Source organism: Arvicanthis niloticus, chromosome 2, assembly GCF_011762505.2.
Source record: "Arvicanthis niloticus isolate mArvNil1 chromosome 2, mArvNil1.pat.X, whole genome shotgun sequence".
NCBI classification, from domain to species: Eukaryota; Metazoa; Chordata; class Mammalia; order Rodentia; family Muridae; genus Arvicanthis; species Arvicanthis niloticus.
In genome coordinates, this window is record NC_047659.1 from 118155316 (window position 1) to 118175300 (window position 19985).

Below are 19985 nucleotides of genomic sequence, written 5' to 3' on the forward strand. Positions count from 1 at the left end.
TCTCTATATATATATATATATATATATATATATATATATATATACATAGTCTTCAGATTTAGGAACAAGCACTTTTATTTCTGAGCCATCTCACTTGCCTGAGGTTAGTTATCTTTAGGGTTGGGGGTATCTCTAGCTCTCCGAATGCCAATCTATTTCCTGAAGACCTTAATTCCATGCAGATTCAAATTAAAAGATTCATGGGGCCAGTATTTGGGGTGAGAGAGTGTGGACAGGCAGGGGTGGAGAAAGGGAGGGGGCAGGGAGCGGGGGTCCAAGACACACACTCCAGAGCCCCACCTCCACCTCTGGCCTCTTATGGACCTGGAATTTACAGAAATGTTCATAGGGACCTTCAGTTTCCTTCCTGGGCTAAAGGATGATACAAGACTTTCTGAAAACTGAAAGATCGAGGAAGGAATGTTAGCTGCTGGGATGGTGGTTCTGCGTGCTTGGGTGCTTGGAGTAATCTGGGACCATCCAGATACTTCAATACCCAGAAAACTGCAGGTAGTGAGCGAGTCGGATAGAACCAAGATCCTAAAGGGAAAGGATCTGAAGGACTGAGGGAGGCGTGATCTAGCGGCACACGGTAGGACCAATGTCCAAGTAAAGTTTCTGATAGCCCGGCGAAGCTGGCAGCATGGCAGAGGTAGTGCAGGTAGGAAAAGCCCACGAGAGCTCTTCTGGCGAAGGCACCTGAGGCTGGGCGCGCGGAGGGAAGGGCGCGCGCCGGGCGAATGGAGCTCCCGCAGCCGAGGGGCGCGCGGCAGCGCAGGGATTGGCGGGTGCTCCTGGGCCCCCGCGCACTTCTTAGGCGGAGCGGCTGAGCTGATCGAGTGCGCGCGACCCCAGCCCGCCTCTTGGTCCTTGGCTCAGAGCTCGGCTGCTCTCCACCGCATTCCTCTGCCCGAGGTGGGCACCCCGAAGCATGAACGCGCCCGCAACTCTGTCCCCGGGGATCGAGGACAACACCTGGACCCCTGGGATCAACGCCAGTTGGGCTCCGGACGAGGAGGAGGAGGATGCGGTGCGGTCCGACGGCACAGGAACAGCGGGCATGGTCACTATCCAGTGCATCTATGCGCTCGTGTGTCTGGTGGGCCTGGTGGGAAACGCCCTGGTCATCTTCGTGATCCTACGCTATGCCAAGATGAAGACAGCCACCAACATCTACCTGCTCAACCTGGCCGTCGCCGATGAGCTCTTCATGCTCAGCGTGCCATTCGTGGCTTCCGCGGCTGCCCTGCGCCACTGGCCGTTCGGGGCGGTGCTGTGCCGCGCAGTGCTTAGCGTGGACGGCCTGAACATGTTCACCAGTGTTTTCTGCCTCACTGTGCTCAGCGTGGACCGCTATGTGGCTGTCGTGCACCCTCTGCGCGCCGCCACCTACCGGCGGCCCAGCGTGGCCAAGCTAATCAACCTGGGAGTGTGGCTAGCATCCTTGCTGGTCACCCTGCCCATCGCAGTCTTTGCTGACACCAGGCCGGCTCGTGGGGGTGAGGCCGTGGCTTGTAACCTGCACTGGCCTCACCCGGCCTGGTCTGCGGTTTTTGTAATCTATACTTTTTTGTTGGGCTTTCTACTCCCGGTACTGGCCATCGGATTATGCTACCTGCTTATTGTGGGCAAGATGCGTGCTGTAGCCCTGCGGGCTGGCTGGCAACAACGGAGACGTTCAGAAAAGAAGATCACTAGGCTCGTGCTAATGGTAGTGACCGTCTTTGTGCTATGCTGGATGCCGTTTTATGTGGTGCAGCTTCTGAACTTGTTCGTCACCAGCCTCGATGCCACTGTCAACCATGTGTCCCTCATCCTGAGCTATGCCAACAGCTGTGCCAACCCCATTCTCTATGGCTTCCTCTCTGACAACTTCCGGCGCTCTTTCCAGCGGGTTCTGTGCCTGCGCTGCTGTCTCCTGGAAGCAACCGGAGGTGCTGAGGAAGAGCCCCTGGACTACTATGCCACGGCTCTCAAAAGCAGAGGGGGTGCAGGATGCATATGCCCTCCACTGCCCTGCCAGCAGGAGCCTATGCAAGCAGAACCTGGCTGCAAGCAAGTCCCTTTCACCAAGACCACTACTTTCTGAAAACCATTTCACCCTCCCTCAGCTCACCTGCAAGCAGGTCTCCGCCACTCTCTCAAGCCAGCAACTTCAAGAACAACTCCTGTTTTCACTAAGCCAGGCCCTTTCAGCAGCTTGTGTGCTGTCCCCAGGAGCCTCAGGACTCCTGCTAGCCCCTCCCTCTCCTAGGACTGGCTCCAAGGACACCTCCATGGGGGTAGGACTTCTCTGGGATTCAGGCTAGAGTACTATCCATTCCTGGGCCTCTGGCAATTTTTCAAGAGGTTCGGGAAGCAGGTGGTGGTCAGAAAGGGATGTCTACCCTTGTGTAACTTGTGACAGTGACTGCTTGGAAGAGCCCTGAGAGGGTGAGGTAGGCAGAGCCTGTGCTCTTGGTAGACTATTTGCTGTATGGTAGCATAGTGTATATGGTGAGACAGGGGAGAAGATACGATACCAAGTGTTTTCCCTCAGTGTCTGTCTGAGTCTCTGGTTGCTAAGTGAGATGTCTATGCAACAGCGGAGGGCGCTTGCTTTGTCACCGTAGGAAGTGTTTTTCAGTTGTCAAGGGGCCAGTAGCAGACTTCCTGCAAAGGTGAAAGGCTTAAAGAAGCATGATGTGGGGCGTTTTTGCAAAGCATAAAATTTCTGGTCATGAATTAAAAGGCAGTAAGGATTAAAATCTCATCAGCTGCAGTGTTTTTTCCACCCCTTTCCCTGGTTGCAGGAATATGAAACCCCATTAAAGCCCAAACTCTATGAGGGAGAGAGTGTCAGGAAAAGACCAGAGAACTAGGTAGAAGGGAAACAGACTCTGTTTTGACATCAGATGATGACCACAATGAAAAGCTATTTGTGTGCATTGTAAGTTAACCACGGCTCCAGTGTATTTCCCCTGAGGAAGATTCAGAGCCTGTCAGAGCTTTACTTTTGCTAAATCAGTGGAGGGAGCCCAGCATATGCAGCATGTGGGTGAGAAGTGGCCAGATCAGTACAGAAAAAAAAAAAATCCTGCTGACTTTTACTGAGCCATCGCTGGTGGTACTAGAACAGTAAGATAAGAGGGGCAGGAGGAAGCTCAGGGTAGTCAGCTGGGCAGGTCCCACAGCTGCCTGGCAGGGGAAAGTGTCCTTTAAAACAAAACCCCTGGATCCTATCATCCTGGAAAACATAGCTCTGCATCTTCTAGGGCAGCCAGCATGAATTCTAGCTGTTGGTAGGCTAATGGGGATCCAGACTGGACCAAGAGGTAGAATGGGGTCTGAGGGAATGACCTGCCACCCTGTGGATTACAGTACATCTCTGAAAGCCTGGGAGAAGCAGGAGGTGACCTTTTCTGGGCTGCTTGCCCAGAGCCATGACTTGTACGACAGTAGCAGCTGCCTGGTATGTGGGGAATGGACGAAAGGCTGAATTCTGGTCCCAGGCACAAATGCCTTTATAACCCAAGCCGGCCACTCAGGCCAGGACTTTAGAATTTTTGCCTGGAAAAATCAACTGGTCCTTGTAGTTTGGGGACTCTTTAGTTGATCTAGTGGTCTTCTGTTGTTGTTTTTGCTATTGTTGATTTGTTGCTGTTGAGACAAGATCTCACGCAACACCAGCTAGCCATCAATTCCCTACATAGTAGCCGAGGATGAACTTGAACTTCTGATCCTCCTACCTCTACTTCCTGAGTGTTGGGGTTAGATTATGTGGCACCATGCCCATTCAGTGTTAGGGATAGAACACAGAGCCTCCATGGTGGCTAAGCAGGCACCCTACCAACTGAGCAATATCCTCAGTCTCACATGGTGACTCTTACCAGCTAAGACTGAAGATGCCAACTTCCTCACTAATGGTAGGAAAGAGAAAGGCCTATGTTAAGTGTGTAGACATATACCTGTTGGATTCTCACCTTCTGAAGTGGTCAGCCAGATAGATGGCCTGATAGTGACAACTGGTGTTGACTATGGATATCTCAAGGGTGATGTAGAAGTAAGTATGTGGAAATCATCAGGGTCTGCTACTCCGCTGATCTTGACTTGCCACTGAGAGAACTGCATAGTGAGGTCTCTTCTGTATCCAAGGTCATGGCTATGGGTTGGGAATCTCTAAATAGAGCACTGATCTCTTTGTTTCCACTAGCATGAATACACACATGTTCGCGCTCACGCACAAACCATCCCTAACTTGTCATAACTTCCCGCAGTCATCCTGGGCATCCAGAAAAAGTCACTTTTATATCTGTAGGTCTTATGTCTGTAACAGTAACTCCTTGCAGGGTTTTTTTTTTTTTAATTGAATTGTTTCTTTGTCCCTGGGGCCTGGCACAGTAGATACCTGATAAACAGGCTTGAACTTCACTGCAAGGATCACATAGTGGAAACTTTCAGCCTTAGCAATGGTTGCAATAGACAACTGTGTTCGGCTTCTCTCCTAGTTTGAGTCTGGAGTTTTTGTTTTTGGCCTTCTAATGACTCACCCAGGCTCCAAGACATGCTTGTTTGCTTGGAAAAAGACAAATTCCATTTTTTTAAAAAATGAAGGCATTTAACAGGGATTAATCATGGCTGAAGAACCAATAGCTTCAAGCTGAATTCACCAATAATAACAGAAAACATCAACTTTAGCTAGCCCATGAGCAGGAATTTTAGCTCTCCCACCTCAGTTTCCCACTCTTTTATTTTTCTCCATTAATTAACTTATTTTACACCCTGATTTGCCCATTCTTAATATATGTATAAATAGAAGGTTTGAATTCCTAGCTCTTCTGTTGTGTCTGGACATGGACGCAGAAAATTTGGACCTTGAAACACTTGTCTGATAGGTTGTAAGTGGTGAACCACCCCCTCTTCTCACTCTCTTATCTTAAGAACATGACAGTATGACCTTAAATTCTGTGAGCACAGATGTCATAATCCTGAAGCTGTGTCTGCTGAGACACTCTACTGTGTTAGTCAGCACCATGCCCATGTGCTGGGATGTGTGTGTATTCAGTGACAGGGCACCGAGGGTTTCTGTCAGTGATTCAACTGGCTTTCAGACAACATGGTGAGTCTGTAGAGTATGGAACTTGGAAGAAATTGGCAAGGATGGCTATTAATTAAATAACCATACTAACAAAAGTGTAATTCAATTCTAAGCTAAAATATTCATACCATGGCTGGAGATGCAGCTTAATGGTAGAGTGTTTGCATGTGCAAGGCCCTGGCCTTTAGTTCCAGAAAAACATGTGCATGTGCTCACAAATGAGCAGGCACACACACACACACACAAACACACTATTCAAAGAAGGAGTCTTGCCCCCATGAGCTAATACAATAGAATCATCCCTGCTCTTACAGCAGGTATTCCTGGGACACCAAGGAGGAGAGACTAGGGTGGTGTGGAGGCTTCTCTGTGTGTTATTATTCAAATTGGCTTTTCTTTAGTCATTTTGTGCAGGCAGTGACATCTCTTCGTCTATTTTGATGAAAGCATCACTTGCACATGATAAAATTCACCCTTTGCACACATGCAGTTCTATGATGCAGTTACAATTCTGAAGTTGACACCCCGGTCAAGAGAGACCCTGTTTCTATCCTCATCACTTTCTTTGTGATCTGGAGTCTGCAGAGGTGGACCACAGGGAAGACAGGAAGCAGAATTATAGCAAGGCTTTTCCTAAATCTTTAGGGGCTGCTCCTATTATGCTAGCTCTGGATTCTTCCCACTAGCAAGGGGAACTCAGTGGAGAGACCCAAACAACTGCTACCTGCCCCTTAGTCCTAAACTTGGAACAAGTGTTCTGGACGTCAGTAGCCTCCTGAACGAACTGGGACTTTAAATAAGTTCCTGGACAAAGTTGCAAATTCCCTATGGACTTTATAACCTTTTCAACATGGAACATGGATTATTGGAGGAGTATGGTTTCCTTCCAGGCCAGGAACCCATGCTTTCTTCCTGGAAGAACAGTAAGGATATTTCTCCAGACTCTGCCTTTGCTGCAGTCTGCCACTGACTGCTAACTGCTGGCATGAAGACGATTGCACTGGGTTTGTGTCCCTCTGTTTAAGCTTATCTAAGTGGCTTCCTGTGCTTTAGAAGGTCAGGAAAGCTGCATCTCCCTCTAGCCCATCTGAGCCAACTTCAGTTTCTCCTGGTGTCAGTGCTGTATTTCTGCAGAACCACCTTTAAGGGGTCTTAGGGGAAGGGAGAGATACTGATAGCAGTTAAACATCTGCAAAGAATCTTGGATGTTTGTGGTGTACACCTTGTATGACACCCTTCCAACTCTCAGGAGAGTAGGCCAGAGACTGAAGTCAAAATTGGCATGTGAAAGAAACTAGCTGACTGAGGGGATGTAACCCCTTCCCACCAAAGCTGAGGTTGTAACAAACACATCCTGTGTAATTAAAAAAAAAATAGCCTTTTCTCAATGTTCCTGTCTATGAGACAATGTGGGCACCACTGAGCTACTGACCTTTCTCTCATCTCCAGCACACTTCTCCCCTGGAAGTACTTTCTTCTTTAATAAACTCTTTCAGCTTATACCATGTCTGTGTGTCCCTGCCAAGTTTCTTGTTCTGGGACACAGGAACTTGAGAACCCCAATGGATGCTCACTGGCTTCCTGTATCATCTAATAAAAGTGGGCTACCATTAGAGAATGAGCGCTTGGATCTGTGGAAGGTGATGTCTTATGCTCAAGGTAACTAAACCCAAGCAGAGCCAGAGTGACGGGGAGTGACGGGGAGTGGAATGAGGGTGGCCACTGCAAAGCCCCCCCATCTCTCTCAGTCTCTCTGTCTCTGTCTCTGTCTCTGTCTCTGTCTCTGTCTCTGTCTCTGTCTGTCTATCTGTCTGTCTGTGTCTGCCTGTATCTGTGTCTATGTGTTTGTGTCTGTCTCTCTGAACAAAAAGCTCACCCTGCTCCACCAGCCAAGTGTTCTAACAGTTGAGGCCTGAGAGGCAGAAACCAAGGCCATGCTGGTGACATGAGGCTGCCAATGGAGATGCAGACACGTGACAGGGTTCTGCCACTACCCTATAACCTCCTATCACAACAGATTTCCTTTGGGGTGAGGTTTAAAGACAGACATTCCCAGCCTGTGGTCTACGTGGAACAGTTATCACAAGGCCTGACGTTGAGTTCTGATGCTTTTCCCAAGATTCCGGAAACCCTCAGCTGTCTGCCCCTATCCCATTTCAAGCAGGCCTGACTTGAGAGAACAGACTTCATGGCCTCTTTTGTGTTTTGCAATCACACTTTCAAAACAAGCTGAAAAAAGATTTTGATTCTGTTAAAATATAATGTTAAAACAATATTTAGTTTTTTGTGAGTGAGGAAATCAATTGTTTGCTTATGTCTGAACCTGCTGACCAAGAGAAAAAGGAGGAAGGACCCACTTGAAGCAAAAAGGTAGTGCTGAGCCAGGCATTCATTATTCTGGGGGCGGGGGTAGGAAGCAGATCTGGGTGTGGTCTGTGTCATTCTATGTACTACAGGCAAAGGTCAGGAGATGTTTCTGGGTACCACCCTCACACAGCCTCTGTTGTTTGTAAATTCAGTCTAACTGATATTGTAATGTTACCACAGTTAGCCCAAGAACAGGAACATCATTAGGATTCTGGCCTTGTCCACAGCAAAGGATCACTCACAGCATCACACACACATGAGGCCTGAGCTCAATGGACTGGAGCCAGTTTCTCCTTTAGTCATCTGAAAGCATGTTCTCTCATCTCTGTGATGTCTTTGGAACAACAGATGTACGGAGATCTCTGTAAGCCTACCCCATTGATGACACTTAGAAATAGACAGTAAACTAGATCTGGTGACGCTTGGATTTCCCAGGTCCTGCAGGGTCACTCTTGCCCTGCAAACATCTCCCTCCTTTAAACTGTAACTAGTACCTCAAATTCCACTCCCACAATCCCCTCAGGGCCAACAACGCCCTTGCAAAGTAGGTATCCACCCTTAAAGGTCATTCTTGCACTGGCTTGCATCTGCTTCCATGATGTTCTCCGTTCCAATGTAACCTTTTCTTATTCATATTAGCATCTATTAATGTAGTGTCTCGCAGGCTAACAGTTATTAAGCATGTTCTATAGGCCGGAAACTGCTTGCTCATCTTTTTACTCCTTGTGCGAAGGAGGTACACAGTGAGGTAGCACTGCAGGCTCCCATTCAAACATTAGAGGGTACCTGTGGTAATGTAAACCCAAGAATCAGGCTGGGGCCAGATCAAGATGTCTTTGATAGTCCCAGTCCATGTTATCTCTGCTGGCTGTTAACAGGACAAACTGAAGGTTTCTTTTTTTAGGAATATGTAAATAGTCTAGAAGTTTCTATTCTCTTTCTCAATGAGTTCTAATCCCAGCATGCACCTGATAAAACACCTGCAGCACTAAGGATACTCTCCCTTCTTCTGGATTCTCAGAACCATCCATTTGGGTTCACCTTGCTTCTCACAGATCACTAGGATGCATGATGAAATCTCCATCAATGGGGTCAAGACAAAGATCCTTTTTGCACAAGTATGAGGACCTGAATTAAGATTCACCCAATCCCACATAAAAGCCTGACATAGTGATATTCACCTGCAATCTCAGTGCTAAGAAATAAGGGAGATAGAGAGGCAGAGCCTGGGGGACTCGTCTACCTAAAGACAGTGAGATCCAGATTTAATGACAGGTCCTGTTTCAAGAAATTAAAATGAAGTAAAATAAAATAAGATAGATAAATAAATAAAATAAAATGGAGAAACAATTTAGGAAGACATCTGATGTTGACTTTTGAACATCTGCAGGTGCCTCCAGGGGTGAATATACAAGCACATAGCCATATCCCCAACACACACACACACACACACACACACACACCTATGTCTTCCCACACATAGGTTCATGCCAACAGTGAGAATGTCTACAATACCTGAATGTCTAAAATTATCTGATTGCCTTATTTAACTGTCTTTTCTCATGTTTGCCTCATGGAAATGTTCATATTCCAACATGTAAAAATCAGACAGCTTGACCATTCCACAAAAAGGGGGCCCAAGAGCTCAGTGTCACAAAGACAGTAATGCTCATTACTGCCCGCAGAAATGATGATGGTTTCACATCACTTGAAATGACACCTTGGCGTTCAGAAATAACACATAAATTCGAGCCATAGACTTCTCCTGACAACTTGAGTTTTACCTGTCAGATAACAGGCAATACTGAAGGACACACAGAACGACCCTCAGCCTGGAGGCCAAAGATCCCTCAGATCCTAGAGTGTGTCTGAAAACAAAGACATGAGGCCTCCTGTATAAAGTTGCTATGGTTGGTCATACACATAAAAAATTATGTGTGCATACAAAAATAACATAAACTTTTGTTACATGGAAAATAACTTCCTCTTGGATGATAAAGCAGAGATTGTATTGCTAGCAGGTGGTAAGGTGCAGGCCAGCCTGTAATGCATCTTCATGGGTTAGCATTGTCTGTGTGTGTAAAATAAGGTTTAGAAATAAAGGGATTTGGAGGAGAGAAAGGAAGGAGATGAGACATCCATCAGCACATTGTAATCTATTTATTTTGTACATGTGATGTCATAAGCAAAGGCTTTGCTTGTGTTCTAGCTGAACTCCAATAAATAAATAACTATGTACAAATATGATGAGCTTACCAAACAGTAAAGAAAAGCCTTTCTTTACAAAAGATACACATATAATACATTTGTTCCTTACACTGACATATGAACTCATTCCTAGCTTACTTAAAACAAAACCCTTCTGGACTCTTTGTGGCAATATCTAGAGGTGTGTACCTGGTCATTTTATTTTATCCAGAAAGCAAAGCTATGCAGAGAAAATTCCTCAGTTTCTTGATAATAAATGGCCTTAACATGGCCTGCTACTTATTATTAACCCACATTTAAATGTTCTCCAGAAGTTGGAAACTCTTTAGACCAGTTGTCCTGAAATGACTGGACAATGCCCCTGTGGATGTTGTCAAAATGAAGCTTCTTATGAACTGGGGCACTGGGGTGGGGGTGGGGTGGGGGTTAGGATTTTGTAATTCTAGCCAGATCCCAAGGGAGGTCCCAATTCTTGTGTACAGGCCAGTGGCCAGGGTTAGAAGATCCCTCTGAAGTACAAGATATTGTTCAAGAGTCTCATCAAAACAAAACCTTATCTAGGCATCCCCAGACTCCATTACAAAGTTCCCATGTCTCCCTAAGCAGCACATTGCTTTTATTTTGGGACTACAAGTGGCAAGCACAGTTGCTAGGCACGAAGTACTCAACTCAAGCTTTACTGGAAGATGCTTTCATCAGTCTGAGATACGTCCAGGGTAAGGACCACATACATCCTTGGATAGCTGTGAATGTGGCCCAATATATCTGGAGATGGCAATGTTCTACTGCAATGTCAAAGGGGTGGACAAAGGATCCTCTGCACATTTTCAACACTGTCAAAAATTAATAACACTGTAGGAGCCTGCATAAAAAATCTTAATAATAATAACCTCTTTTGTCATTCTGAATCAAAACAACAGCAACAATCATAAAACCCAGGCTCACCCTTTAAAAAAACAAAGATGGAAAAAAAAAAACCAACCCAAAACCCTACCTCCTTGAGTTTAATTTATGTGACATTCCAGCACTCTTAACTAGTTAGTGTTCAACTGAAACATTTTAACTTTTGTTAAAATTCTTTTGCTCTGGTTACCTGAAATTTCCGATTAAATTGCCAAAGCCAGTGAAAAAGAAAATTTACTGCTTTTAGTGTTTCTTTTCTGTTTCACATAAGAGTTTAGAGAAAAGGGGAAAGGCAACAATGTATGATCAGGTTTGGGGAGGAGAATGACAAAGGGAGGGTGCAAGGGGAGGGGGGGAATGGAGGGACAGAGAAAAGGGTGCCGGGCTGGAGACTTAAAAGCAGAAGAAAACTTGAGGGAAGAAAATACTAAATACTTTTTTAAAAAAATAAATATCTGGGTCATCTCCAGCCCAAGGGGTCAAGGTTTGCCTACAAGCCTAAAGATCAGCAGTACCCACACATCCCACACCCTGAGGGGAGGGACTGGGATACTCTGGGATCTTCACCGTATTTGCCACCTTCGCCCAGTTGTCCAGTATCTACTTAGAAGAAACTGGGCTTTCCTGCTTTAAGTCCTCCCCCTACCCTCGCTTGTCATGAAAGGATGGGGCTCCTCTCTAGTTATTATACCAGCCAGACCGGTTTTAAGTTGTCAGAGAGCACAGCTGGGAGGCTGAAGAGAAAGAGGGGAGAGGTACAGAGTCCCGAAAGACAAAGGCCACCTGGGTCTCTGGAGCACATCCCTCAGAACTTCTGCAGCGTCCCATCAGTCCTCACGTGCTGCAGCACTACCTCCTTGGCTGAAGATGCGCACTTGTACTCCAGCTCAGCGCGAGCAGCGCCCTGCTTCTTGCGCAGGTGACAGAGAAGCGCCAAAAGCGCCACCACCAGGGACAGGCTGGCAATGGAGATGCCAATGAGCACGCCAGAGTGCACTGGCCTTGCAGAAGGGGGCCCTGTCGGAGAGCCTGGAGTCGGGTTGACTGGAGGCTCCCCAGAGCCAGCGTCCTCGATGTCTTCCCTAACAGGGATGGGATCGCAGTCCTGGCTAATCTGGCCAGCAAGGGCTGTGTCAGGCCCGCAGATGCACTCATAGGAGCCAGGAAGGTTTCGACATTCATTGCTGTAGCATTCCCCTTGACTGCACTCGTCAATGTCCGTGCATATGAAACCCTCGTCCAGGATGAAGCCTTCAGGACATTGACAAAACGTAGGGACGTTAGGGTCACAGTCAGCTGGGCACGACGTTTCATTGCAGAACAATTCGCACTTGTGCGGTTCACCCGGTTTGGGTGCGAAGCCCTCAGCACAGATGCAACGGTAGTCGGTGGAGTTCACTGGCTGGCACTGATACTCGCAATTAGATCCGAAACACGGATCCAGGAGCTCCACGCACTCTCCATCCACCAACTCATAGCCATCGAAGCAGAAGCATTCGAAGCCGCCCTTGGTGTTAACACAGAGCTGCGGGCATGGATTGGGCCCCTGCTTACAGTCATCCACGTCCTCGCACCGGTGTCCGTCTGCCGCCAACTGGTAGCCTGTCTCGCACATACAGGAGTAAGAGCCTGGGACATCAGCGTTGCTGACGCAAAAATGCTCGCAGAGTTCGCTGCACGATTGAACCACAGGTCTTGCGCACGAACGTCCATCGGCCTGCAGGTCCATGTCGCTGGGGCAGAGGCATCTGGGTTCGTTTGTGCTCCTGTTGCACAAGTATTCACAGCCACCATTCTCCACGGTGCAGTTCCAGGCTCCTGTCGCTTCCCGAGCCCAGTGTCCCTCTGAAGTTCCGGGCGGGACCCTGCACACCAGCTCTAAGCCAAGGGGCTCCACTGCAGCGGAACTGCCTACTGGCAGCGTCTGAAAATCCGCACCACTGACCCCGAACGGAGTGTTGTAGGTACTAGAGATGTGGGCAGCCTCAGGATCTCGGGTATTCACCGTCAGAGGCCTGCAGAAAGCTGTGGAGTAAAACTCGCAGAGGAAACCCTGGGTCTCAGTTTCGCACGGTTTCTCTTCCCAGGCCGGCTCGCCGGGTGCAGCTTCTGTTGCTGTTGAGACCGTGACGCAAAGCGGGCCGCAGAGTGGAGCTGACTGGTTGTTGGAACGCGCCCACCTGCTGTAACTGGTGTGGTTATCGCCAGTAACCCACTGGAAGCCACGCAGGGGCCCGAGATGCACCGGGTCGCCACAGCCCTGAGGGAGCTGTAAACCGATCCAGGGCCGTGAGTCCGTACTACTGTCGCTCAGCAGAAGGGAGATGACATCGGCAGCCACTGAGGAGCGCACTGTCATCAAATGTCCTTGCAGGCGCTGGCAGGCCTGGCTGGCATCGAGGAAGGTCACGGGCCCCTGGAAAAGCGCGAAGCACTCGTGCTCCACGCATTGACTGCCTTTGGGCTGCAGCTTGGCTAGTGCGGAGATCCCCAGGCCAGCTGGAGCCAGCACACCCAGAAGGAAAACCCCAAGCATACTGTCCAGGGGTGCACCGAACAAGCTCCGGGAATTCTAGCTTTGCGCTGGTACAGGCACCCAGTCCCGGCAGAGTGGACTGTACGCCTTTGGTGACTGCAGTAGCCTCTGTCGCAGCCTAGACGTTCCTAGCCCAGGCTCGTAGTCCCTGTGAGGCAGCCTCTGACATGCCACTCAGCTGAGGCTCCAGTTTATAAATGCGCGGCCCTCCCTCTTTGGACGTTCGGGAAAGGGAAGGAAGTGGCTGGTGGGAAGGGCTGATGCTGCGTTCTCGGATTACTGGGTTCTCCGGACGCCTTGTGCCCGCCCTCCAGCCTGGGATCACCTCTGCGCGAGTTAAAACTGTCTGGGCGTTGGGAGGCCCTCGGGCGTGGCCTGCAGGCGCCACCACAGAACAAAACTGTGTCAGCAAGTCGACAGTTCCTGCCCCAGACTCTCCGGTATAGCCCGCGGGTAGCCCTGTCTTTAAGCCCCTACACAGGCACACATGCGAACGCACACGTACACACACACACACACACACACACATTCACACTTCCCCATAGATGCTACCAAAGTTTGGAGGATGGTCTGCTTGGTGGGGCAGGAAAAAAAAAAAAAAGGAAGAGTCCGGTAGAGGGTGTGTCTGGGACCTGCAAGACTCTGAGAAGGGTAAGCTAGATAGATCCAAGACAGGAGTGCAGGAAGCCCGGCTGCAGTGACAAGCAGGGGGTTAGGTCCCAAATAACCTTAGAGGAGTTCGGGGAAATAGTGGTCTAATAATCTCAAACTCTCTCCATTCTCCATTCCTCTTCTGTTCCTGAGCAGGAATCGCCAAGGCCAGACCCTATCTAGTTGCTTGAGAAAGTCGTGCAAGTGTTGTATGGGAGATCACGGCTCCCTTATTCAGTCCAGTTCCTGCAGAATCCTCTGGGGAAGGTGTGTTGCGTTCTGTTTTGTTCTGTTCTGTTTTGTTTTGTTTTTCTTCGAAGCCTATCTCAAACCTCTCGACGAAACTGGTTGGGGGCCTCCGCAAGGAGGCGATATGAACTACAATGGAGCCTACTTGGTTCCTTTGAGGTGATCATTTCCATCGTCATTTGAGAAGCTCAAAAGATAGAGATGCCTACACAACCCATTTGCTCACAAAGGGCATTGAAGAGGAGGGTCCTGTGGGCAGCTGGGAGGGGCGGATGGGAATCTGTCACTTACGACTTTTATCTGCTTAAGCACTCACCAAGAATGTGGAGGGCTGTGTCCAAATCAAAGTTTAGCCACCTCCTCCCCACCTCCCTCATCTTCCTATTTCCCAAACGCTCGCGGGCGCGGGCGCGGGCGCTCACACACACACACACACACACACACACACACACACACACACACAGCCCTACACTCCGCGGCCGTCACTTCCACCCCACTGCCAGGAGGCGGTGCTGTTGAACTCTAGACCAATCCAAGGACAGTGGAGCATTAGTACAAATAGCTACTGAGAAGCTCTGGCAGCCTGGAGAAAAACCGGAGGTTAGGAAATTCGGCTGTGGGAAGCCCCGCGTAGTTCCCACGGCTTACAAATGAATGCCTTCTCTGGTGGTCCAGCACAGTTCGGTCTTTAGATGACAACAGAAGGCCGAGGTGTCCTCACGTGGAGAAAAACATTCACAGAGGGACTCGTGGCCAAGAGAGTGGGATGAAGGCATTGACATTGTTAAAAGAAGAAGAAGAAGAAGAAGAAGAAGAAGAAGAAGAAGAAGAAGAAGAAGAAGAAGAAGAAGAAGAAGAAGAAGAAGAAGAAGAAGAAGAAGAAGAAGAAGAAGAAGAAGAAGAAGAAGAAGAAGAAGAAGAAGAAGAAGAAGAAGAAGAAGCAAGTAGAACACCATCTGCTTGCCCATGCAGGACTCTGGCTCTGTCAAGCCAGAGCTGGGACCTGTAGAGTCCACCATCCCCTTGGCTTAACTTGTCTTTATTGGGTCAAAGCTGCCTCAGCTCTCAGTAAAGAAAACTCCAGAGCTGCGAATGGATGCCAAGCGTTTAAATTCTGGGAATGGATACAGCTTACACCTGGGTCATGCAAAAGAGAAAAAAATGGCCAGGGATTGGACAGTGGGGATAGCCTCTAGAGAAGGAGGCAGCTTTCTTATGTGGGATGGGACCTCCGGGGCCACTGTTCCAGAGTAGGGACATCCTCTAGGTAGAAGACAACAGGGCATGGACCAGCTGCACTGTCTGCAGTGTGTGAACTGGTGGGATTATTCAGTGCTTTGAGAGCACGGAATTAAAAGATGGTTACCCTCCTGAGTGGGGACTTCTCAACATGCCAGCTGTCTTAATTAGGGGTTCTGGGACTGTGATAAAACACCATGATCAAACGCAACTTGGAGAAAAAGCAGTTTATTTTCCTCTTATTGCTTAAAGTTCATTATCCAGAGGAGTCAGGGCATGGACCTAAGGGCAGGAACTGACACAGAGGCCATAGTGGAATGCTGCTCACTGCCTTGCTTCTCATGGCTTGCTCAACTTGTCTTCTTAAATCACCCAGGACCAACCAGCCAGCCTAAGGGTGGCACTTCCCACAAGGAGATGGGCCCTCCCACATCCTTCATCAGTCAAGAAAACACACCACAGGCTTGACTACAGGTCAATCTACTGGGGAAATTTTTGCAGCTGAGGTTCTCTCTTCCCAAATGATTAGCTTGTACCATCTTGGCACAACTAGCCAGCATACCAGCACTGAGTATGGGTAAAAGCTGACTGGGGTCTTGGAGGGATTTTAACCTATTCATCCCCATCTTTGGTGGCTATTTTATGACAAAATGTTTCCTAGGGAGATGCAACACACATATCTGCTCACCCGAGATAGGGAACCCATGACAAACAAGAGTATGAGTATCACCAAAGTCTAACTTGGTGAACCAATGTTTTTATTTGGGTTAATTACTAGTGCAGAAATGACTAAAACACAGGTGGGCTGCATCCCCACCTTAGCATGTGTGACAGCTCACAAAGCTGGCAACCTGGAGCACATTGCATAGCCTACAGGCAACTCAACAATTTAGAGAGTGTCCTTTCCAGGTAATTCTGTTGGTCTAAACCTCCTCCAGGCAGTTAGCTGGTTTAATCTCAAAGTCTTCTTCACAGCTTGACTCCACTCACCTGAAAGGGACTCTTATCTTTTATTGCTTATTCTGGCAGGGAGATGCCTAGTAAATTTAGTCAGTTTCAGGGACTTCCTGAAGCTATTTCTAGTTGTCTACTTTCTTGCTTAAGGAGCTTTCCTGTAGGATGGAATGTTTTAATCTAGGAGGAAACTATTAACATCAATGTGGGGGAGTCTAATGGAAAAGGTAACCACACTACGGCAAAGACTTGGGACTTCACAGAAAACTCAGAGATGGGGAAGGTTGTCTAGATACATATAAAGAGGTGCTACTGGTCCTTCCATATTAGAAACAATACCATGTGGGTTCCAGGAGGTTCTGCAACATCTTACAGAGGACAGATGGGTATGGCATGAGCTTTCCTAGTCACTGTCACTTTACCTCTGTCCCTAAGCACATACTGCATGGCCTTCCAAGGCTTCCTCTCTGACACTGCAACTTTCCTCTTCAGCCTGAAGTGCTAAAGGCTCTTCTGCATGCTTTAAATTCCATCCCATTGAATGAAGTTTTCCAGACCTCTGTAGACCATGGCATCCTATCTATATTGGATGTGTGACACACCCATCTCCCTCTCCTGGGCTTATTTCCCACCATGCCAACTCCCATTATACAGCAACTAAGACATTTTACTGCTGAGACTATCTCCTCAAAGAGCATCATGTCCCACATACTGAGTCTACAACCACTTTTTCATTCTTATACTTCCAGATGTCCCTGGGCCATTTGCACTGTTGACCTTTTCTCATTTTCAAGGCTTTGTCCATAACGTTTAATATATGTGGCCCTGTGTTCCTGTGAGCAACTTCTCTGGTCTTCTTGCTGAGCCCTTCAAGGTTACCACTTCATAAGGGTGGCCACTTCTTAGAGTCAGCCTCTGTTTCTGAACTCCTCACTCTCTACTGAACTGACCCATTTCCTATCAGGAGACTGCAGAGGAAGTGTCCCAGAAGGGTCCTCCAATCTAATTTTGTTCTGTGCCCAATGGCTGTTAAAAGTCCCATCAAGAGAAACTTTTAATCAGTGTCAGAGAAATGTCACATTCCTCTCTCTTCCAGTCTTGGACTCTCAGCTCTTCCTCTGTTAAGAAAACCCTCCTGTCCTTCCTAATTTCTGTCTTCCAGAAATGTTGCCTTTTTCTAGGTCTCCATTGGCAAGATGCCTCTTCAACAAGAGTTTCTAAGTAACAAAACTTCCTACATATCTTTCCATTTTCTGCTCCTTCCCAGCTCACTCAGATACCTGTGGATCCCATCGCCTTTTGTACACTTACACTCTGGCTTCCTGGGATGAGTCATGGCTCTTGTACCTTTTGGGATCCCTCTGACCTAATGTCTTGGTTTATACAGCGTCACCTCCCAGGGGTGACTGAGCTTCTGCATGCTTAGTAGTTACATGCATTTCTCTGTGTCCCTCTGGGTGATTTCTTCAAATTTACCTGCAAAGCCAAGAATGAAGGACCTCAGAGCCTTTTGGATAATTTAGAGTACGGACTTCAGAGCTAAATTGGCTGGACTTGAGTCCTCCACCGTGTGCAAGATTTTCCCTTTTGAATTTTAAGATTTTGCAAGTAACTTCCCATTTCTCTAGCCCTCAGTGTTTCAGTTTCCTCAACTGGATGATGAGAATAGTAGTGGTGAACGCATTATGAGAACTGAATAGGTTGTGTGTGTAAAGCATTTACCAAAACTGGACTATAATGAACTCTCAAGTTTTAGCTAAAAAATAATCACACATGCCCCTGAAATGTGAGTTCAGCCACTAATTGCTTCCAGTTCTCAGCAGGATTCCAGTTCCTCACTAGAAAGTCATTGTCTATTGGATTAAATTCAGTGCAATCAAGCATTTTTGCCAATTATAACAATAATTTTGAAAAAAAGAAACCCTAAGGAACAAAGGAGGCATAAAGAAACAACTGAAATGTCTAGTGGTATGAGACGTCAGGTCCCAGTCCGCACTAGAGACATCCTCCATGAAACTCCTGTCTTTCTAGATGTGGAATCCAAAACTCAAGAGAATGGTGACCTACAAAGTCACACAGCTGATAGATGATGAAATGAGTTACCAGACTCTGTTTGGATAAAAGATCTATGATGTGGAAAACACTTGAAGCCCTAATTTGTAAAGTGTCAGTTATTTTGATTCATTTTCTTACACATCTAATTGTCAGGCACATTCACAGAGGTACAATATCTGATGTGCAGGAGGTTTTGCTCTTATAATAATCACTAATTTTCTTGGAAAACAGTTGTTCCTTACACCGGGCTCATCATTGGTAAAAGCTTCATCAAAGATTCCTGTGATCTCTAGTATCCTTCTAAATGTCTGGCTTCTTAGTTGGGAGTTTCTGTTTGATTCTATAGAGGAAGCATGAAAAACTACTTGCCAGTAAACAGACTTTAGACATCTATACTGAAAGCAGACATACTTGAAATAGACACCAATCAGAGCCCAGAGTCTTAAGGGGGCTTTCAAAATATTGTGCCTACCCATCCCCATCTTCGTCATATTTTACTAGTAGGATACAGACATAAAAATTAAGTGTCTGTGGCTCTGCAGTGATATATCAACTCATAGGTGGGAACATAAATGCTATTTTAGAGAATATTCAGTGAGCAGTTAGCATGCTTATAGCAAAGGGAACATTTTACTAAGTCCTGGCTTTTACTTCAGATTTCTTCAAGAAACAAAGTAACTGTGAGCAATCCTTTATTGATCCACTGTAAATGAATATATGTTGACTTTGTAAAATACTTACAACTGATACCACACTTAATGGTAAAACACTAAAAACTTTCCCCTCTATGATCATGGGCAAAACAAGGATATCTGAGCTTGGTACTTCTACTCTGAATATATATATATATTTCTAAAACAATAAGGCAACATTAAAATAAATTTTAAAGATGTAAACAAATCCTATGCCCACGAGTCAGAGGATTTAATATAGTGAATGAAGGTGAAAATGTTCTCCAAAGTGATCCACAGATTCTGTGCATTACCTACAAAAATTTTAGCTGATTATTTTTCACATGTACCCTGTGATTCACACAGTTGTGAAATGGAAAGACAAAAATCCTGGGGGGGGGGTGAAGATCAATGAAGGAAGATTCACACTTACTCCTTTCAAAGCATACTACAAAGCTACAACAAGAAAAACTTGGATGCAGGAAACTAAAAATCAGTGGATTAGAATAAAGAATCTAAAACATAACACATTTTATGGTTGGTTAGTTAGTTGATTCTGACAAGGGTATCAAGTTATTATGTGGGATTATACAATCTCTTTGAGGATAGAGAGATGGCTAAGCAGATAAGAGCACCAGCTGCTCTTCCAGAGAACCCCAGTTCAATTCCTAGCACCCACATGACAGCTTAAAACTGGCTATAGTTTCAGCTCAGGGGATTAAATGCTCTCCCTCTTCTGACCTCTGGGGGCACCAGTCATAAACATGGTACACTGGTACACAGACATACAGACGAAACACACATAATAATAAATAAATAATCTCTTCAACAAACTATGTTGGATAAGCTAGAAAGCCATGTGAAGTGGGACTAGAACGCTACCTAAACAAGAACACAAAAACTAGAAAAGCTATAGAAGAAATTGCATGTATAAAATTTTGTAAAGTTTGTGACTAGACAATAATTTGTTGGACATGACACCAAAACCACACACAACAAAGAAAATACTCATTGGACATTATTAAGGTTAAAACGTATATTTCACGGAAAATAGACACCCACATATTGGAAAACC

The 19985-nt window shown here is 46.8% G+C and overlaps 2 protein-coding genes across 2 annotated transcripts; one reads left to right on the forward strand and one right to left on the reverse strand.

The window, feature by feature from the left end:
- Nucleotides 1-612: 612 nt before the first annotated feature.
- Nucleotides 613-7454, forward strand: Sstr4 (somatostatin receptor 4). Its single transcript, XM_076929921.1, has one exon. It carries the CDS (start codon nt 932-934, stop codon nt 2087-2089), a length of 1158 nt encoding a protein of 385 aa, XP_076786036.1. The 5' UTR covers nt 613-931; the 3' UTR covers nt 2090-7454.
- Nucleotides 7455-9585: 2131 nt separating this feature from the next.
- On the reverse strand, nt 9586-13361 carry Thbd (thrombomodulin). The gene has a single exon (XM_034495720.2). It carries the CDS (start codon nt 13089-13091, stop codon nt 11361-11363), a length of 1731 nt encoding a protein of 576 aa, XP_034351611.1. The 5' UTR covers nt 13092-13361; the 3' UTR covers nt 9586-11360.
- Nucleotides 13362-19985: the final 6624 nt, after the last annotated feature.

Bases quoted from the DNA above. Each gene is read 5' to 3' on its own strand.
- Thbd (XM_034495720.2), bottom strand. From the start codon at position 13,091: ATGCTTGGGGTTTTCCTTCTGGGTGTGCTGGCTCCAGCTGGCCTGGGG.
- Sstr4 (XM_076929921.1), top strand. From the start codon at position 932: ATGAACGCGCCCGCAACTCTGTCCCCGGGGATCGAGGACAACACCTGG.